This window comes from Montipora capricornis, chromosome 3 (genome assembly GCF_036669925.1).
Source record: "Montipora capricornis isolate CH-2021 chromosome 3, ASM3666992v2, whole genome shotgun sequence".
NCBI classification, from domain to species: domain Eukaryota; kingdom Metazoa; phylum Cnidaria; class Anthozoa; order Scleractinia; family Acroporidae; genus Montipora; species Montipora capricornis.
This window is the reverse complement of record NC_090885.1, coordinates 4,275,301-4,297,800: the sequence shown is the minus strand read 5'-3', so window position 1 is coordinate 4,297,800 and position 22,500 is coordinate 4,275,301. Positions and strand designations below refer to the sequence as shown.

The window sequence follows — 22,500 nt, the reverse complement described above, 5'->3', positions numbered from 1 at the left end:
TAAGGCATTCGACCGGTAATCTGGAGACCCAGGTTCAATTCCTGGCTGAGCCACATTTTCACTTAATTGCTTAGTTGTGCTGATTTCTGTTCCCAAATTAACCTTGTCTGTTGTATTTCTCAGAAAAGCCTAATGAATGGCCATCCAAAACGGGAATAGGCTGGTGATCCTAAGTAATTAAGGCAATCAGTTGCTAATCAGTTGCTAATATATCCCCTCCCTACCTTATATATATATATATATATATATATAAGGTAGGGAGGGGATATAGTCACATTCTCTGCAATCACGATCACCTCACTTCTCCCCGGTCGATCGATGATGCACGGCCATATCGCCCTGGAAATTAACTAAGTACAGTAAGGTAGGGAGGGGATATATCAGCAACTGATTGTCTTAATTACTTAGGATCACCAGCCTATTCCCGTTTTGGATGGCGAGTCATTAGGCATTTCTGAGAAATACAACAGACAACAGAGATGGCCGTGCATTACCGATCGACCGGCGAGTAGAGAGGTGATCCTGATTGCAGAGAATGTGTGAAGTTGTCTCCTCGGACCTGACCATCTGAAGGCAAAAAGTGTGTATGCGTTGTACAGTAATATGTGTTCCCAGTGTGGTTGGTTCAGTGGCTGAGTGGTTAAGGCATCCGACCGGTAATCTGGAGACCCAGGTTCAATTCCTGGCTGAGCCACATTTTCACTTAATTGCTTAGTTGTGCTGATTTCTGTTCCCAAGTTAACCTTGTCTGCTATATCTAAAGTGCAACGTGCGGAATATCATCTATCAAGCAGAGGTCACAACATCTCAGTCAAAGCAAACTTACATCGGTCTTTGCGACACATCATTCAAATCACGTCATAGAAACCACACATGTTCCTTTAGAAATGAACGCTACAGAAATTCCACTGAACTTAGTAAATATGTATGGGGTTTGAAAAACAAGAAAGTCGACTATCACATTAAATGGCGGATTGTTAGGCATGCGAGATCCTATTCAAATGTAACGAAGAAGTGTAATTTATGTCTATGGGAGAAATACTATATAATTTGTAGACCAGACTTGGCGACCCTTAACAACAGAAATGAGCTTGTAACAAGTTGCAGACATGCAAACAAATTCCTTCTCAATAGCGTAATTATTTAAGGCTTATTTTTAGCAGCTCACTGGAAACAATTTGTATTGTTTAACCGTTGCTATGCACCCCAGCCTGTAGTGAATTGCTACCGTTTTTTTTCAAAGTCACTGTAAAACAACATGTATTCTTTCTTTTTGGCAGTTGCCTGATGATTGCTTCGTGAGAAGCATGAAACTCGGAGTAGCAAATAAATGTTTTTGACATATTACAAGTCTACGTATCTATATATATACAAATGTGGAGGTAGAGTCTACCTTGCAATAAAGTGCTCAATGCTGTGGTAGCAGAGCTAAATATACATAAGTTGAAGGATTAAAAAGGAAGCATCGATTCTCTGTGACTCTGAGTTTCGCGCCTAAGCGCTCGTCAGACAGAACTTTCTTCAACTTTATTTTAAGCGTTAAACTAGTTCGGCAAGGCGGAGGAGCGTTTCCGAGCTTAGTTCTTTGACAGTGCGTTGATCGAAAAAGTGTTTAAGTGCTTGAAGACCTTCGCTATTGGGGATGACTGTGTATAGAGATGTAATGTCCATGGTGAAAACAAGTTTGTCTTGGCCGGAGAAATTGAAATCGCGGAAAATTTTTAGTGCGTGTGTACTGTCTTTAATGTACGATGGCAAAGATTTGATGATAGGCGTCTTTAGATTTTTTCACCCAAACATGCAGTCACGACATTCACAAACTTAAATTCAATCGTAACACTAAATTCTCCAACCTTTCCTTGGAAGAGTGGGCGGCGCTTAAAAATCTTAGTAAACGCAATGACATAGTTGTCAAATCGGCCGACAAAGGCAGCCCGGTAGTTGTTTGGCGGTCCGACCTTTACCAAAAAGAAGCTTTGCGGCAACTTTCTGACACCTCGTTTTATGCCAAAATCCAGAAAGATCTCACATCCACAAATCAAAAACTTGTCAAAGACACCATTCATGATCTTAAAGCTAGTCAAGAATTACCGGCCACTGCCACTTATGTCATCATCAATACCCCTAGAACTTCGTGCATTTACTTCTTGCTTAAAATTCAAACCTAACAACCCAGGTCGCCCTATCGTTTCTGCATGTAGTTGCCCCACCAAACTCATTTCTAGCTACTTAGACAGAATTATGACGCCTATCGTCAAATCGTTGCCATCATACATGAAAGACAGTACACACGCACTAAACATTTTCCGCGATTTCAATTTCTCCGGCCAAGACAAACTTATTTTCACCATGGACATTACATCTCTATACACAGTCATTCCCAATAGCGAAGGTCTTCAAGCACTTAAACACTTTTTCGATCAACGCACTGTCAAAGAACCAAGCTCGGAAACGCTCCTCCGCCTTGCCGAAGTAGTTTTAACGCTTACAAGTAACTGTTTTTCATTCGCCGGCAACTATTACAAACAAATTAATGGTGCAGCGATGGGCACAAGAATGGGACCTAGCTATGCCAATCTTTTTGTAGGATATGTTGAACACCAATTTTTTAATCAGTACAACGGCCCCAAACCTGAACTCTACGGCCGCTACATCGACAACTGCATCGGCGCTATTTTCATCCAGCAGAGAAGAACTCGATCAATTTATAACCTCCGTCAATTCTTTTCATTCGGCCCTTAAATATACCCGGGAAATTTCGGAAACTTCATTGGCTTTCCTAGAATCAAAGTTTCTATTAGTGGCAACGTGCTATGTACCAGTGTGCACTACAAACCTACAGATTCTCACAGTTATTTGTTGTATTCATTGTCACATCCATCACATGTCAAGAACTCCATTCCTTATTCTCAATTTCTTAGACTTCGACTTCTATGTAGTGATGACTCCGATTTTTCCAGCAAATCAGAGGAGATGTGCCAGTTCTTCAAAAAACGTGGCTATCCTGTCTCTGTGGTCAAAACGGGCCATCATCGCGCCCAACAATTTGATCGACAGTCAGCACTACAAACGTCACAAAAAGATAAGAATGACAGAATTCCATTCACCCTCACTATCCATCCTCATAATCACGCAGTCAAAAGTATCATTCTCAATAATTTTAAATTACTCCAAAATGATCCCGAGACTGGTAGAATATTTTCGCAGCCTCCACTTATTTCATTCAAACGCGACAAAAACGTAGGGAACGTTTTAGTTAGAAGCGCGCTCAAAACTAACGAGCAACCCGGCACTTTCAAATGCGCGCGCTCACGATGCTAAACTTGTCTTTTCATTGTTAACACTAGCAAGATATCGGGACCTAAGCGATCTGTTAAGATCACCGATCGTTTCACATGTACCTCCGCAAATGCCATTTATTGCATAACCTGTACGTTATGCAATAAATTATACATTCGCGAGACAGGCAGACGACTGGGCGACCGATTCCGCGAACACCTTCGCGATGTTGAGAAGAATAACAAGGATGCATCTAAGCCAGTCGCTCGTCATTTTAATCTCCCTAACCACTCCAAAAAACACATGGCTATCTGCGGCCTTTCCCTACATCTAGGTAGAATCTCTGTACGGTGGCCAATTTAAAACCAAAATTTAAACCAATTTAGAGCAAATTTTTTGTATACTACTTCCCACTGTACTTCCCCACCGACGTAGCACCAAAGTTTCTTTAGAAACTACCCCCTTAATTTAGAATAACCCGACGAAACTTTCAGATGTCGCTCAATACACGTAGCAAGGCTTTTTCACATCAACAATTACCGCTGTTTGAGTGTACGCTTTCGAGGGGGATGAAACTAGACACATGTCTAGACCTAAGAACACATATAAAAATAAAAAAAAACCGAAGCCTACACCGGAAAATTTAAATTTAAAGAAAAGTTGGCCGGCGAAAATACAACGTGGATGGACATCTCAAACGTGAAAACCTGACTCCTATATCTGTCCAGGTCTGTCATTTTACCAAGGAGGACTTCAAGCGGGATCTTCAGGTATATGAATATTGGTCTTGGTGACATTCGCTTCATACGGAAATCTCAGTCAACTAGTCCAAAATATTATATTGGAGCGAGAAAACTGAATCAAGCAATATATAGATGACTTTCACTGTTATGCGCTAATAAACGTGACTTGAAATGTGGTTAAATTTTGTTAACAGTGTAGAAACTACTGAAACGATTTACTCTTACCATTTGATGGAAATATATAAATCGATCGTTTGTTTTGAAGTTGTAACAGGGCTCTCGTAGATAGCCACGATAGACAGATTAAACTTGATTTCCACGCATTTATTTCACAGCAATGAGCGCGCAGCACTGCAATTTCTCTTTGTAAAACTCCTGCCAATAACTCACATATAAAACCCTGTTTAACGACCGCCAGGTCAGTCTGTTCAGAGGTGGAGCCAATATCAATACCATTTAGCCTCTGGATTAAGATTCAAGTCTACAAAGTATTGCTCTCCTCGCCTGTGTTTTTCCTCTTTGCATCAAGTACATTTACTCTTGACTGTTGCTACGTCATAGCCTCGTTTGCATACACAAAAACAAAGATGGCGGATTTTAATTTAAATTTGCCTATTTTTGAAGCGTTATTGTTGGTTATTTAAACACATTTAGTCCAAATGAGTGGTCAAGTATGACAACACAGGTAAAGAACTTTCGATTCAGAGAAACTTTTTGTAGACCGTACTTTCCCTTTAAAGCTGTCAAACATCTACTAAAATGCTATTTTAAACATAAATTATTTTTAGTATCCTTGCTGCTTCGAAACGCGCCAAACATACTGTTTTAATCATCACTCCACGTATTCTTATTCCGGAATAGGATCAATTGAACGCGCCCTAAGTGATTAGCAATTGAGAAGAGAAGCCTGAAAAATTCAGGACTTCAACAGGGTTTGAACCCGTGACCTCGCGATGACGGTGTAGTTAAAAACTTAAACCGAAACCTTACCGAGGTCTTTCACAGGCACCCCTCGTAAAAAATAGATTAATGTTTGTGTGAAGTCATGAAAGTATGAACAATATGATAATTTCTTGACTGTTGTGTAAGTCCCATACCTGTAACTTTGTAATATATCTATAATTCCAAGAAACAATAGCAGTCGCTCTCCCTTTGCATTACGAGCTGGAATGCCTCCCACCCTAAAAGATAAGAAAACATTAAAGTCCATATTGGCTGTCTGTAGCAGGGAATCTCTAACACGTGTATACATGTACAAACTGGATGCAATGTTTAATACTCACGGTCTTTCTTCGGTTTCATCTCCAACAGTGATTGCCTCCCAAGCAGAGCTGAAGCCTTCTTTTGCCTTTAAACTCCTTGCTCGTTTTAGGTGTGTACGGCCATCATCTGAAGGAGAGGAACTTGAATTAAAGGAACCAGCAATTTGAAAAAATAGAAAATTAAGAAACAAACAAACTCCTACCTGCACTGCCACCTACGGTGAGATGCTGTCCATTAGATGGTGTCTGAGCGCTGTCAGGTGAGGGAGAAATCACACCTGATGGTGAATCTGGTTTCGATGGGTTATCTGCGGATGGTTCACTATATGATCTTTTGACTCGGGGATGTACAGCCTCCTCAACTTTATGGATCGCAACAAGAAGACTATAATCCATGATTTTAAAACTTTGTAGCACCTGCAGGATGTAATCAAAGTACATTTTTATGAGAATTGATAACATCAGCGAATTTACTCTCAAAAGCCAACAGCAGGGCTACAGTGTAAAGTTTAGATGCTTCTATGGAAATGAAAAAGAATTGCTGCTGTTCATGACAAAGAGCAAAAGCTTTAAAAGAGTACGGTGGATATCTGTACAGCTGCAAAGCACCTGGAGCCATACATTGTGGCCAACATGAATCAACAGCTATTCTGATAAGACAAAACACGGAATTACAGGCAGGCATGAGTGAGTCATCACAGACAAACTCATCTAATAAAGTAGTCAGAAGTTGTAGTAAAGTTGTAATGATTGCTGTACTGGAAGGTTGTCAGTTGTGACTCAGATGTGAACCCCTAAACCCACAGTATATGGTTTTTTAAACCATGCATCACAATTATCTTAAATGATATCAGATTACCGTCTAAGATTATTACCAGTAAGAGCCACTACAAATTAATGCATTAACATTTAAAATAAAATATGATGCGACAATGGTGTGAATGACGTACCCTGCAATCTCTCTGTATTGTCCTCATCACAGCATTGTATGTGTCAAGTTCAAGAAAAAGCCCCTGCAAACAAGACGTCTTGGTTTAAATCAGCCCTCAAAAGGGCCATAACAGTGTCCACTCTATATCTAATTCTTGAGCAATAACCAGTCGAATACATTATTCTACAAAAAACTACATGAACAGGTTCCTGTATAAGTCAACAACGAACCATGGGAGGGACATGCTGCTAGCACTGCTTATGAGATTTACTGCAAACAGTGGAAGAAAAGCCATTGGTGTTCACAAGAAATATTATTTGTACATGTATGGCTCAAGTGAACGCTCAGCTCTTAAAACAGAACACGCACCAAATATTTTCTGGCACTTCAATAATTAAGGGATCTGGGGGTACATGAAACCATAATTTCAAGACTTCTGGGTGAACAAACCATGATGCTGTAACTTTCAAATGGCCATGAAATGGCAATAATCCGGGAAATGCATTAGTTAAAAAATGATTTGCCAATCCTCACTTCACATAACCATGACTTGTCAAATAAACAAAAGTCAACTCCAAACATTTCAGCTTTTTCCACTTCTGATTACTCGATAGAGTAAACTGTTCTATTGAGGCCTTAAACTGCTGTTTAAAAGTAAAAACTAAAATCCAACCTTTGGCCAATCAACGGCATCATCAGGGATGAGAAAATATTCTGTGCACACTATATTCAGTGTGTATAGGCAAAGAAGGTGTAGGGTGACGTGTAAAAAATGTGACGTATGTATGAAAGCTACAGAAATAAACTGTGAGTAGAATACAAAGCTCTAATGATGGAGTGTCTCAAATCAAGGACCTCTAATTAACAATTAGACCCGTAGCCCGCAAGGACTACGGGTCAATAGCCCATGAGGCGAAGCCGAATGGGCTATTGACCCGTAGCCCTTGAGGGCGAAGGGTCTAATTGTTTTATTATCACCCAACTAGTCGGACAGCAAAGGCAATAATAAAGTTAGCAAATGCAAGTTGAAGAAAAATATTTATATGGGAATAAAACGAAAGAAAGTGTCACGCTTTTCGCTACTCGAGGACTATTACTGATAGTCCTCTAGTAGCGTAGCCAATCAAATTGCAGGATTTGCATTAGTCCACTAGTTGGGTGATACTAAAAGCGCTTAGGAATCGTCTCTAAAATAGAATCTTAAAACAGGAGGTCTGCGAATTCAGTACATTCTTCTCGGGAATTGAGTGTGGGCTTGTACTTTCTAATGTAAAATGCTTCATAGAGGCGTAGATTAGAAGGGTAGTTTTCGCTCATAATATTCTTGACACCAATGACTTTGTAGTCTTTGTTCTGGCAGGAATAAATATGTTTGTTAGCAGAGGAGTTTTAGGGTTAGGGTTAGGGTTTGGGTTATTGATATGTATGTACATATCAATAACGATATATACAGCGCGCGCGGAATATTTTCTCATCCCTGATGATGCCGTTGATCGGCGAAAGCTTGGATTTTAGTTTTTAATTTTAAACAGCAGTTTAAGGCCTCAATAGAACAGTTTTATATTTTAATCATGCTGCTGAAGAAGAACATGAACACTCAATAGAGTGTTTTCACATGACGTCACCGCGGCCATGTTGGTGTTCCAAAGCAAAGGAATGGCGGCCATGATGGTGTAAACCAAACTAATCCTCTGGGATTTCAACTATTTTTTTTTGTGAAATACTTTCTTTTGTTTCGATAACCCAATATGGCTGCTGGTCATGCGAGTGAAAATGCTCCATAAGCAAGTCTGTTATACCTCTGGATGATCATTTAAGAAATCCAAGTCTTTTAATGTGGGTGTTTCCTTTGCTCGTTCAGCTTTGGATGCTTTCCTTTTGAAAGTAGAACCCTGTGATAAAAGAAAACTCCACTTATTGTGGGGAAACGTTAAATATGCCTGACAGCTAAAGGATTTTAAAACACATACTCTGTCACAAATTTCAATCAATCACATTCTTTGAAGAAGTACATGAAGGACCAGTTGAATAAAACCTTAAGTGCATCATTAGGCATAGTTTTTGATAACTTGCATTTCCTTTCCTTTTATATTAACCCTTCTCTGCTAGCAAAGGTCTCTTTTCTCTTCCATAGGTCAAAACCTATGTTGAACATGCGTGGCAGTTACGATACTTCACATATTGTACGGGCTCCCGTAACAACAATGAAATTACTGTAAACGAATGCGCGAGTGGGCCCAAGTCACAGGCAGCAATTATATCATGGGGCATGTGTTTTGAACAGTGCTGTCCAAGGCTGTGAAAGCAGTTGGATTAAACTGAGTTTGGACCCATGATAGAGGTCTCGTTTCCTGTACTCTTCAGCCCATTGAACACAAAAGAAAAGAGACCTCTGCTAATGTAAGGAATATTAGCCCTAACTCGCTATTGATTTTTGCCATCAATTTACTAATCAAAACTAAGCTTTGCATCAAGAAAGTGAAAGGTCAATGTCATAGGTACCATAATAGTTACAAAATTAGTCATAAGCTGGAAGGAAAAGATTACCTTCAGATCATACTTGAAATGAATTTTGTATCCACTTGGTAAAAGATTGTTCATTATTACCAGTCTTATGTTCTTGCCTCCACACTGTAAAAACGATTATCTCCTATGAATGTTTATTTATAATTATTATCAATGTTAAGCTGAGCTCACATACAAGCACACAGTGCTAACGCTTGACATCTTTGTATCATTAACAATTTAACCAACTACATGTATTTGCAAAAAAAATTCAGCAGAAGAAAGCACAACTTCATTGGGGGAACAGCTCCCACATGGGCATTATTCTTACACTCCACCCCCACACATGCAGTTTGTGTACATCAATTTTTTGAGCTCTGAATGACAATGAGAAAGACACTTCAATATACATCTACTTTCTTGCTTCCAAGCATACTACATGTACACCTTTCCCTTTTGACAAAAATCCAAGTTTGGAATAAAATGAAAAAAAAAAAAAAAACGAAACAAGAAAGTTCTGAAGGACATTATTTTAATTTCATGTTCAATCCTTTTGATTGCATGCCATCTTTCAACTTCAAGGAGGGTCAAACTATGTCAAGTTTTGGTGGACATCAATGGAAAAAAACACTTAAAGTTTGTTTGAACCTTTGAATCTACAGGTAAATTTGTAGTTTTACCCACCAGGAAAAAAAGGAAGTTGTTTCAACCCAGTCCGTCATCTTCTTAAAAGGGCAGAGGTTTTGATAAGGGAGAAATTCACTCCTGCGTGTGATACTTTTCAAATATCCATGTGTGTGTATTTGCAAATTACTTGTAAAATGATACCAGTAATATTGAGGACCATTCCTTGAAACTGTCAAAATAGACATTTTAGTAACTATTATTGCCAGTGTAAAGGCATCATTCTAGATGGTGACCATCGGGCTGCATGTCAGCTTTAACTGAAATTAAAGGGGACTATATACCATCAAACTTTAAAACACTTTCAATGTTTTTTTACTTGTCATCCATCACAGAAGCTTAACTTGGTTTGTCTGTTATTTTGCTCAAGCATCACATGCTGTAGAAAACTGCCACAACCACAAGTTTTAGTAAAGTATGTTTAAACTTAAATTGCATGGACTAATATGGCATACCTGATAACAGTACAACCCAAAAAACTTTGGTAACAGCGTTCGTTTGTTCTGGTTCAAATTCTGAGGAAAAAAAAATTAATTTTGAACAATTCCTTTGGTTATACATGTACACTGTAGCATCCATGACCCCAAGTACTTACAGCGATTTATTGAAATAATCTGATATTAAAAATCTCCCCCAAAAGCAGAAATTTTCCACCTTGATATTTTGCGACCAGTGAAACCAACCTTCTTTTATTAGCATCTTAGAGTAAAAACGCTTTGTCATTATTCTTTCTTAACTTGTTTGAGTGTTGAAATGCAGCAATGGCTTTCAGTAATGTACTTTTTAATGCACAGTAATGTATTTAAAATAAAGAACAAATCAACATTATTTTACCTAATAGCAATCCATATGATAATAATCTACAAAAACAAAACAAGCTGGGCTTTGAAATTTAAGGTAATTCTATGCAGCTCATTTTGAATTGTACGTATACATGTGCATATTGAACAGAAATAAATTATAGTAAATTATAAATTCATAATTATTGGTACCAAAAAAGGTTGACTGATTGATTGACTGCCTGATCTTTAGGTTTACCAAGAGCCTGCTTGGTGGAGTCATTTGCTTATAGTGATACATATACAGTGCATATCAGAACTACATGTACCCAGTCTCAAAATATAACTTTTAAGGTAAAGGCCCTTATTTTACAAGGGTAAGACATGCCAGTGAACTACATTGTAGAGTTACTGATGACCATGTGGCCCTCAGTGCACACATTTTAGCCCCTTCCTCCATCAATATTCTGTAGGTACTACAGTTGACTCATGACAGGAACCAGAATTGAGGGTAAAAAGGAGTGCACATAATTATACAGACTTGACACCAAAAGTGCAGGCATTACAGAATTTTTCCATAAATATGAATTATTTTTTGTGGATTAGAGGATCAAGGTTCTTTTTACCCAAAAAAGTAGACTTGCATGTATTAGATTTGAGATAACATTGGCACAAAGGATTGGATCAAGAATAATGACATTAACAGTACCACTATTTTCCTAACTTAAAATACCAACATGTACCATACATAAACATGAATGTTACTTAAAAGAAACACCACTTCTATAAAGAGATACAATAACTTTCAACAGAAGAAAGGAATGCTTGCAACCCAGTTTGTTTAATTTTTTTTTTTCAGAAAAGCAATTTAACAACAAGAAAAAATAACTTTCACTTTCAAATTTCGCATGATTTTGTGACATGTTATGGTCTGTTCTTATTGTAGGAAACCTCAAAGGGGCCAGAACTACAGGGCAATGTATATATATATATATAGTTACATAGTCTTGTTGTAGTTTTTGGAGTTAATTACTTGTTTAAAAACATTGATCGTTACTCAGAGTTTCATACTTCTCACAAAGCAATATTATCAGGCGACAGTTCAAAAATAACAAACTCAGTCTGAGGCCCCATTCAGACTAGGTGCCTGTTCCGTGGCACCGTCCCAGGCACTAAAATGGCCATTGCTAAGACACCCTAGGACACCCTAGTTCTGACAACACAAAGGATTTCTTCCTTCGTCCACTTTGTGCCGGCTGCCATTATCATGACTGCATCACAAGGAAGCATGAGAAAAAGCACAGGAACTGACGAAAACGTGTTCGAAAAGTTCCTGTTCCTGGGAATGTGCTCAAATTTTTGCTTGGGCACCAACAAAAAGGTATGTTCAGACTAGTGCCTGTTCCCAAGAACTAGAGTAGAAGTAATCAACCCCAAGTGTGTACATCATCATGTAGCTCTAGTTCAACTATTGAGCACTTTAATAGACCTTTTCGGCCTGTACATTTTGTTTTCCCAATACAGATCATGTGATAATACTCAGGAGGTTTGGTCTTTTGTTTTGACCATTAAAAGGACGGCATGCACTCTTTTTAATGAACAAAACAAAGGGCCAAGGCTCCTGAGTATTATCACATGATCTGTATTGGGAAAACAAAATGTACAAGCCGAAAAGGTCTATAGCTGACAAAGTCTTCCAACTACCACTTCATAATAATATTATATAATTATACAATCTATACCAGTATACATGTATATAAAGATGGTGGCACTTAAGAAATTTGGAAGTTAAAAATAGGCAATTCTAAAATTCTTTTTCTTTTTTGATTCAAAGCATTAATTTTCTTTTTCTTTCATTTCATGAAAGTCATGAAAGTACGTTCCCTTTAAAAATATACATCAAAATTCATAAATACTTACTAAATAATATCCAGGTAAGAGTTTCTGGAGAAATTCTGCCTCCTTGTGTTGAACTGTTTTAACAATAAACTCGTCATCATTTGTAACATAAAACAAAGAACCACTTGCTCCTGAATTAGTAAGTTCCACCAGTGGTTCATTGCATAATGCCATCTGCAAAAAGAAAATGGAAACTAAGCCACTTCATTCTGGAGATACAAGTATTGTCATGGTCATTGATAATCTTTATAAGCCAACGTTACTATTTATTATTGAGCATACAGTACTCTGTCAATGTCCATAATTTTCCCATTTCAAGATCAGGTCAAATACAGTACATATATATATATATAAGTTGTAGTTCAATTTGCACTTTCGTACAATTTGTTTTTGTACCAGTACAGAAAAAAAAAAGGAAAATCCCTTTTTTAGACAGTTGATAAAAATAAACCAGTACAATTAAATTGTACCAGTTCAGAAAAAATTGTACCAAAGTGCAAATTGAACTACAACATATATTAGTCCTTATTGCCCCCAATGGGGCAAGGGGCCGCAACAACGTCTCTTTTCCACCGGGTCTTGTCTTTTGCAATTGCCTGTGCCTCTCCCGATGACAAACCCATCTCACTAAGTTCAGTTTCCACTGTCTTCCTCCAAGTAGTTTTGGGTCTTCCCCTTTTTCTTTGCCCAACCCTAACCCTAACCCTAACCCTAAATACAGTGAATGCCTGTGGAAAAATGAACAAATTAGCTACAATCATGGACAAGTGTTGGGAAGGTAGCATCACTTTAGAGATACCTAAACCCCCCTCCCCATTATCAATGTTGGATTTTCCATGAAACAAAATAATGACTTTTCCTCCAACACACTTTTTGACCACATCAAATCTTGGAAAGAGAATAATTTTATAATGAAATACATGTATGGCTCAAAGGAATTTGGGGTACAGGCTTTACATTCACTGCCTTTAAAGAGTGAAAATTTGAATTAGTTCCTATAGCTCCAGTGTACCCACCATAAATTCAGCTGGATTCATTCCAAATAAATCACGAAAATATCTGAAAGAACATGATCATAAAGAATCACTGAGTTGTAAATATGGTTGAATAAAATGAAAACCAAAGCAATACTATACATGTATTTGTGTCTGTGGTACTTAATATCGTATTTACCCGTGTATAAGTCGACCTTTTATGGCCTCAAAAGAAGCTCCAAAAATCGCCCTCGACTTATACACGGGTCAAAGATTTTGAGCCAAGTTCCAGCTAAGAAATTTATTCAAAATTAACATAATAATGTTGTCTTGGACGAACAAAAGCTGACAAAAGACTTCAAAATGAATGACAAAAGACTTCAAAACGAATGTAAGCAATTCCAGTTGAAATGAAAAAAGAATTGGCCAACTCTAAATGGTGAAGATACTCACAAGTACAAATATGAAAAAGACACTGGAAATTCTCGTTTCCAAATGCGGAAAGCTCTGGCATTTCTGTTTCTTCAAATAAAACACGATCATTCAACGGCTTAGTAACCTGGCGCAATACCACATGTTTGCGGGCAAGCATTGTCACTTGTGTTGCTGGAAATGCTGGTTGGTAATGAATGTTTTTTCTTCTTTATTCAAACCTGGCTGACTTAAATGCTTTTGCAAACTTCGTATTGTTTGGTTGATGAGTTTTGTTTTGTTTTGTTTGTCATTTGAGAAATTATAAGTCAAGGACCAATTAAACCTTGCACATTTTCGCATCGTTCACAAGTTATTTTCAAAGATTGACTCCTGCTTCTGTGATGTTGTGCTTATCCTCTAAAGCCCTTTATCCTTGAACAACGAAACAGGTTAGTTTGAGGTTTACATGTTCGATTTTCTGAGAACTTTTTCGAAACTCAAGGACAAAATGCCCGCATATACAACAGATGCGGAACCACAAAACTATTAAGCGCTTGAGGCCCTGATTTTTTTGTGTATCCACATTTCCAGAAAACGAAGAATAGAAGATTAGTGTCCCATGAACATTTAACAAAGAAATTAAGAAATTGCTGTATTTGCCATCAAAAATGGGGGGTCGACTTATACACGGGTAAATACGGTAGATAACATGAAGACAATAAACTCTGAGAACTTGCACATCCTAAAACACTAATACACTGTACCAGTAGTATGAACTTCAAAACTTACCTAAAAGCAACTGGGGAATATGTTTTGAACTTAAAATCACTAAAACGATGAGAAGGAGTCTCCCTTGTTCCTTCACTGATAAGGGGCAAAAAAGAAAATAGTGATGAGCATTTTCCCAAAAAAAAACTACATGCTTGAGGCAGCTCTTGGGGATCCCATATCAGAGCTAACAGAAAGGTAAATTACTAAGCAAGTTTTAAGTTGGAGGGATTTGTTAGAATGCCCTAGGTCAGTGAGAATAAGATTAAAGAAGAAAACTAATATAAAGTAATGATGCTATTTTGCAATCCACACGACTTTGATTGAAAGACCTGCAATTTGAAAAATCTCATCAAGCATGGAGGAAGAGACACATTCTCCTTGTTGAGGTCACAACATGTTTTTAGTTATTATTTCGTGAGCAAGCGCTAAACCAGTTAGCAAGTAATTAAGTGCCAAGTGAACCCTGTCTTAAGATAATCTGTGCATGCAACCATGTTGGTTTTGCCCAAAAATTCCTCGGACATTTGGAAGTCATGGTTTAGGTTGTCCCATGCGTAAAGTAATCACACTATCTTGCCGTAGCTTAGTTTTTCAGTGTGGTTGCTATTGATAACGTCAAGTCAGTCTTCTCAGTCTACTATCCATCTTTGTTCAGTTAATAATAATAATAATAATAATAATAATAATAATAATAATGGTTTATTTACAGTATTCCAACAAAAGAGAGGCTCTTACAACTGTAAATGCTATCTACATTATCAAAAATAAAACTATCTAAAATATTAATAACATATAAAGATAAAATTGGTAAGAACAATCATATCAAGACATGTTGACAACTATTTCACTCTGTTGCTAAGATATTTCTTAAGAGAGCGACAAAAGCTGTTATAATCCTTAATGTTCCTTAATGCTGATGGCAATTTATGTTAATCAACCTGCAGCGTTGCAGACCAGACGTAAGTTTCATTCATTTACTTCATATTTACATCAGTGGTTGCTAGGTTCACTACAAGTCAAAAGATTGTGGTCTGTTTTCTAGAACATTTTAATAGTTTGGGTCTCTCAGCAGATATATGTAGTTTTCTTTTTTACATGGATGTTCTATCAGTTACATCAGTTTATAGTGGCATCCTCGTCTTGAAGAGGCGATGGTTAGCGCTGGGGATTTGGGAAGGATCTTGTATGACTGTGTAGCCCAAACCTGGAGTGGCAGTCTCTGTTGCAGGTGGTGCAGACGTGCCTTGTGGAATCATGCACAGAGGCTGCACGTTCTTTCCTTGCTGCTCTCTTGCATGTAGCCTGGACGCTAGTGTTTGCTTTCGCCTTTGAAACCCCCACTTTAAAACTTTGCCACCATGTATCTCAGTGTTTGGCGATGTCCTCTCACGCACTGGTGTCGATTAGTGCAGATCGCAAGTCTCCCTTGATGACGTCCTTGTAGCGCAGCAGCGGTCAACCCACGCGACGGATGCCCTTCCGCAGTTCTCCGTAAAGGATTTCTCTCGGAAGGCAGTCAGGCTCCATGCGATGTGCATGGCCAAGCCATCGAAGGCATCACTGAATGAGCAGTGAGGGCATGCTCAGTGAGCCAGTGCGCTCCAGGACCTTGGTGTTGGTGACTCTGTCCTGTCACATGATGTGCAGCAGGCGCCAAAGGAGCGGAGGTGGAATCTATTGAGTCGTTGCTCTTATCTGGCATAGGTCGTCCACGACTCGCTGCCATAAAGGAGAGTGGACAGGACACAAGCTTGATTGACTCACATCTTGGTCCTTTTGCTCAACAGGTCGTTGCCCCACACTCGCTTGTTGAGTTTGGCCATGACAGCAACTGCTTTGGTGATCCTGCAGCTGATCTCACCATCAAGCAAAGTCAAGCTTGACACGGTGGAGCCCTAGTAGGTGAAAGTCTCCACAACCTCCAGCTCCGTGTTGTTGATGCTGATGACTGGGGGGGGGGGGGGAACCTTGCGTCAGGATTTTGGTCTTCCTGAGGCTGATCGCCTTGCAGGCGTGGGACAGCTTGTCTACCAGATGTTGGAGGCCCTCCTTGCTGTCGTCTGCAAACAGCAGCTCCCATATGAGCACCATGTAAGCTTTGGTTTTGGCGCGGAGTCTGGCAATGTTGAAGAGTTTGCCGTCTGACCTCTTCGAGACGTAGACACCTTCTGTACAGTCTACAAAGGCATACTGGAGCAGCATTGAGAAGAAAATTCGAACAGGGTCAGACTGGGAATGCATGGAAGGTGGCCCCATCGAAGGAGACCAAACTCTGCATGTCCTGATGAAAGGAGATGATGATTGCCAGGAGCTTTGGAGGGCACCCATCTACTGGAGGATCTTGAAGAGCCCGCCTCTGCTCACCAAGTCAAAAGCTTTGGTGAGGTCCATGAAGGTGAGGAACAATGGCTGCTGCTGCTCTCAACACTTCTCCTGCAGCTGACGGAGGGAGAAGATCATGTCCCCTGTGGACCTCCTGGCTCTGAAGCCAAACTGTGACTTGGGGTAGACTTGCGAAGCAAGGCTCTGCAGGTGGTTCAAGGTGACCAGAGCGAAGACTTTGCCAATGATGCTCAGAAGAGAGATGCCGCGATAGTTGTTGCAATCACTACGGTCACCCTTGTTCTTGTACAGGGTGACTATGTTGGCATCTCTCATGTCTTGGGGGATGTGACCTTACTCCCAGCACAGGCAGAGGAGCTCATGAAGCGGTTGCTGGATGATTTGCTTCCCATGATTCAAAAATTCTGGCGGGACACCATCCTTCCCTGGTGCCTTGCCACAGGCGAGACCATCGATGGCTATGCTGAGCTCTTCCAGTGTCGGTGTGTTGTCAAGCTCCTCTATAACTGGTAACCCAGGCAGGGCATTGAGGGTAGTGTCTGCGATGATGTTCTGGGTTGAGTAGAGCTCGAGAAAATGCTCCACCCAATGCTGCAGCTGCATGCTCTGATCAGTGATGACCTTGCCAGTCTTTGATTTGTGCAAGGCTGTTTTGACGCTCGTAGGGCCGTGGCAGTTTTGATGCCCTCATACATTCCCTTTGCGTGGCCACAGTCTGCTGCTAGCTGGATTTTGGCGCATAGGTTCTGTCAATACTCGTTGGCACAGTGGCAGGCGGTCTGCTGGACCTTACTCTTAGCTGCTCGAAGGGCATCGCGTGTGCTTGAGCAAGGGTTCTGCTTGTGAGCCAGCATTGCTTTCCTCTTGGCCTCCGTGACTGGCTGCATTTCTTCCCAGCAAGCCTCGAACCAGCCAGCATATAGCCACAAGGCAGCTGAGGTTTGAAATCAGGGTTTACCTTCCCTTAGATGGGCTGCCTTCACAGGCTAAGAGCCCCATCTACCCTGGGCAACTGGTTTTAAGGCGCCAGTGGCTTTCCCTTCGCCCCTTCTCCTGTCGGTGGTGCCAGTTCTGCCAGGCGGAGGCCAGAAGTTGGACTTAGCTGACAGAGGCTCTTAAAGTCGCACGCCATTGGGAGCATTTCGAGAGGTTGTGAGAGCCCAGCCTCATAACTCACTCGCCAGCTATAATTGCTTTACGGAACCAGGTATATTTTGCTTAAAGATGCCCTAAAACGCCATTTGCCCTACAGTGACTTTCAATGCCACTGAAGGTTAACAAGAATTAGTGGAATTTCCAATTGTTACTGGAAGACTGTGCAGAGTTGAGTACAAATAAACACAAATAGCCAGACAACAGAGATCCCGGATCTACCAAAGTTGTTTGATTCCTTCTCTCTTTGTTGAACCCATAAGAGGATTTCCCATTTGGTTTCAGTGTTCTACATAACACCACACTTCGCAAAATATTACAAATACAGCTCACTTTGATTCTGGCTTGACAGGCGAAAGATTGTTGTTGAAGTCCATTACTCGTTGCTTTTAAGATTCCAATATTTATTTTTGACCGCCTGTCTTGTTTATCCAACTGATGTTCCATCCTTGAGCTCCATAAGGGTATATTTTGTTTGAAGATGCACTAAAACGCCATTGCAAGTTAATTAAATGTTCTCCTGTGTGCACCAGAGAAATCTATGCATTACCCCAACCCCCTCAAACCTAACAAAATATGTGCAGAAGACTGTATACACAAAGACACCACTTAGGGAGCTTCTCCAAATTTCGGAAGGTCAAATTTCCGATTGTTCGGAAGTCATATCAGAAACTCAAGTGCGACTTTTCCGATGAAGTCGGAAAATTAAACACTGATCATCGGAATGAGTGGTATCGGGACTTCCGATAGATAAAAAATATCGGTCTTCCGATTGGACTTGATCAAACATCCTATTAGCACGACGCACAGAATTTTGAAACATGAACTGCTTCTTGAAGTTTGTGCCACACGAGATCTACGATCCCGTTTAGGAACATATGAAATTACCGTCCAGATGAAAAGGATGCTTAACTAACTAGTCAGCGTTTCAAGGGCATTTATGTTAAAAACGTGTTTAAAATTGTTTGAAACATGTTTGAAACGTTGCTGTCTGGATGGAGTTTGAAAATCTGTAGAAGGTGTTTATCAGTGTTTGAAAAACAATCCTGTGTTACATCTGTCAACAACTCACATTATCATGCAGAAGTAAATTCCTGTACATGTATGTACCTAGCCTGCGTAGCAAGCGTTCCTGTTCAACAGAAGAGCTTCGAACCGATTTTCTGCAAACTGGCCGCGCGAAAGTTGGGGCAAGAGACTGAGGGAACGCTTGCAAGAAGACCTCCTATTTTTGAAAAACCTGTTCGCTCACGAACTGGGGCTTCTGATTGGTGCGGCACAGTCACAATGATTGACAGGTGACAAATTCTGGAGCAAAATATTTCTCCTAAGTTCTAGCGAGACAAAGGCAATGGTGGAAGATGTGGAAGGTTTCGAATCGTGTGTCGAAGCTGAGCGAATGGGGTCTCGGGTTTTACATTGAAAAGGAAAAAAGAACTGTCAATGTGCCATCTCTTTAACTGTATAGATGTAATGGCCGTTTTCACAACAGGATTCGGAAAAAGCTTAATTTTTCAGATGTTTGTCATGATGTGTGGAGTGCGAAATAAAAGAACTTAAAACGAAGAACCGGCTTCTCGAGTATCATTGTGATTTCTCCATTTCAAAGCATAATACGCAATCAAGTAAGCGGTTGAGGTGAATTCTATGGGAATGACAGCCTGTAATTTACATGAAAATCTGGACTGCTTGGACAATATACATCAAGGGAAATTCAATATTATTTACGTGTCAGCTGAAGCCACTATGGCGTTTCCGTAATTCATTAAAAGCAAAAGATTCGATCGTTATTTAACAAAACTTTGGCAGCGCTTATTGTCGACGAAACGTTTGGACTGAACTGAAGTGAGCTTTTCCCTCGCTTGCAAAAGATACTTTATTTACGCAGGATGAATTAATAGAATGCCTGCGAACTATCAGAATCCACATGTTTCAGGATCAAGGAAATTCGTCAAATTCTCTGCGTACCTTGCCTGATGTAAACTTGAGTCCTATATCATCGATTGAGACAAGATGAAGACAACTACGCAGCCTGCTAAATCTTCTCTTAATTATTGTGAGAAGAAAGCGGCTCCTTTGTAAAGTTATTCGATCTTTTAAAGCACTTTACTTGCTATTTCATCTACGATTTCGTGACGATTTGACCAAAAACGTACTGTGGATTATCAAACTAGCGAGGAGGTTTGCCTGTAATTTCCAGGAGATTTACAGTAGTACGATCCATTTTGTCAACCACTCTGCACCAACAAAATAGCCAGCAAGTCGCACTGAAATCGTCGTTAGTTTTAAACTTAAACCTATTTGAATGGTTTCATGGTCAGCTTTGCTGGAGATTTGCATTTAACGGCCTTACTACCCATCGAACTCTGTACGAGTTTATATGTTTCTAAATTTCGTATTTTACGAGCGCACGGATTGCTTCCAAGTTCTGAAAATTGGCTGTTGTTTTCGATAACTTCTATTCCAACCGCTCTGCAAATATCAGCTAGAATTTGCCCGTAAGTTTCTTTTCGATGGTTTAAACAAATTCTCAGAAGAAACATAACCAGTCGTACCCGGCTTAGAAGCTGCCGTTACAAATTTAACATTTAAAATCACACCGGAAAATTCTGCAGTGCGTTGATCAGTCGGTGTTTCCTCGGTGCCTCGGTTTGTTTTGTCGGAAGCCAACATGTGTTAACATGGTTATCTTTTATTGGCTAATTTGTTAATAAGACATCAATCAGCGTGTGTCAAGTCAACCATAAAAAGGTGAGCGTTTTTCAAAAATAGGGGATCTTCTTGCAAGCGTTCCCTCAGTCTCTTGCCCCAACTTCCGCGCGGCCAGTTTGCGGAAAATTGTTTCGAAGCTCTTTTTGTCGAAAAGGAACGCTTGCTACGCAGGATAGTATGTACCTTTCACGTGACACTGTGTGCAAAATGGCGTCTTTGTCGTTTAACAGGTTTTTTTCAATTCTTCTTGAGAGACCCCAAGGGCATAGAGAAATTCGTAATTCCTGAATGAGTCACTATTTTAAAGTGACCAATCATTGGTCACTGACTACAGTGTTACCAACTACACTACAAAAATTCAGTGTCATTGACCACACTTACAAATGTTATTGCATTTCATGAAAATATAATACCTTGGAAATGATACAGTTTCAACTTCAGCAAAATCTTGCATCAGAACATCACGGTCTGGTTTTGCAGATAACCTTCCAACCTTAAAAGCAGTAATTACACACTGTATTATGAGATAATCACAAGGAATTAAAATTAATGGTCTTAATACATGCAGATAGGATACCAGGGATCCATATTCATTTTTTATCAAAGTATCATTGTTTCATTCAGTGAGTTAACCATACAACATTCAGTACATACATGTATTAGCTGCTCCTGCCAATAGCCAAGCTATACTAATTTAAGTACCGTACGGCTTGAAACTATCTGTGCATTTGTCACGGTTCTCAATAGGTGAAACCGCGGATTAATTATCCAGTTTATTATTCTTCTTATTTATTTATTTATTTATTATTATATTATTATTATTATTATTATTATTATTATTATTATTATTATTATTACCTTACATGTTTACATGCTTAGTTTTAAACACCCCTCCCCCCACAAACACACTCACACCCACACCCACACCCACAAACACGGAATATGTTTACATAATAGAGAAAAAAAAAAAGAGGAGAAGCTCTTATTTTGAGAGGGACCAATTAATATGCCTATTTGCCATAATTTACAATCTACGATGGAAAGCACATTAGATTATAATAAAGTACCTTTCATAAAGACATTTCTTTTCGTTTTTCTTTTTCCAGCAAACGTCAACATTTCTAAAAATTGTTCGAGATCTGTTCGATACTGATAGTGTAAAGATCAGCAGACATTATATCAAGAAATTTATGGGTGTTTGGGAAATATCTTCTCTCACACACCACTGGTAGCTATGCCAGGCTGCCCACCACAACAAACGTCTTAACGGTGACGCCACTCGTTGAGCAGCCAGCCTTGAAAGATACGCAAAAGGAATTTCGATCTCATGGACTGAAAGATGGAAGAAAACAATTAACTGCACAAGTAATTGTCAGCTTCTCAAGCTACGTGGCTCTCCACTTGTTACAAACTGTCTTGTTAAGCAGTTCGCATTGAACAACGTATTTCATGAGCTACCGCTCTCGCTTGCGTGACAGAAGCATGCAGCTTAGTATATTTACGTTTCAACTCGCCAAACTGACAGAGGCTTGAACTTGTCTATCATATGGTCGTTGAAGCATTAATTTAAGTTAATCTCACTACTTCAGAGGAATAGATATTTCTGAATTTCAAGCGCAACTGCAGTTCAAATGACCTGCCACTTAATTTTTTTAAATCAGAAATGATTGTAATTAACGTGCGACAAGGAGTTCACAAGCAAAATTCTCGATACTTGGGGAATAATACTGTACAGTTATGGTTCTTTGCTGGTATAATATTTCAGTCAATGATAAGGTTTAGTACAAGGTTGGAGCTTTTAAACAACTATCCCATACATGTAAACATTAAATTTTCTATTTGGACAGGACACAAAATTTGAAGTGCTTTTGATTCTACATGTAAATATATCTCCTGTCAGACTGCACAGGCGGCAACTTAAGTTACACATGTATACATGTAATCTACACACAGTTTCTTTTAAAGGTCTTTTTTTTTCGCCTTTGGGATAACTGTTCATCACGAAAGCAAAAAACTAAACAACTTATTAAAATTAAAATAAAGATGTAAGAA

The 22,500-nt window shown here is 39.4% G+C and overlaps 1 protein-coding gene across 4 annotated transcripts in view; it reads right to left on the bottom strand.

Moving 5' to 3' along the window:
* The window catches only part of LOC138041980 (phosphatidylinositol 4-phosphate 5-kinase type-1 alpha-like), a 63,972-nt gene that overhangs the window by 19,404 nt on the left and 22,068 nt on the right, over positions 1-22,500 (bottom strand). For all 4 annotated transcript variants that reach the window (XM_068887691.1, XM_068887690.1, XM_068887689.1 and 1 more), the window contains 11 exons: positions 20,862-20,941; positions 14,260-14,334; positions 13,099-13,141; positions 12,104-12,256; positions 9,860-9,919; positions 8,763-8,846; positions 8,015-8,107; positions 6,235-6,297; positions 5,488-5,701; positions 5,306-5,411; positions 5,120-5,203 (listed from right to left, as the gene is read on the bottom strand). In XM_068887691.1, the coding sequence (XP_068743792.1) occupies positions 5,120-5,203; positions 5,306-5,411; positions 5,488-5,701; positions 6,235-6,297; positions 8,015-8,107; positions 8,763-8,846; positions 9,860-9,919; positions 12,104-12,256; positions 13,099-13,141; positions 14,260-14,334; positions 20,862-20,941 (1,055 nt within the window). The remainder of the gene's footprint in view (positions 1-5,119; positions 5,204-5,305; positions 5,412-5,487; positions 5,702-6,234; positions 6,298-8,014; positions 8,108-8,762; positions 8,847-9,859; positions 9,920-12,103; positions 12,257-13,098; positions 13,142-14,259; positions 14,335-20,861; positions 20,942-22,500) is intronic.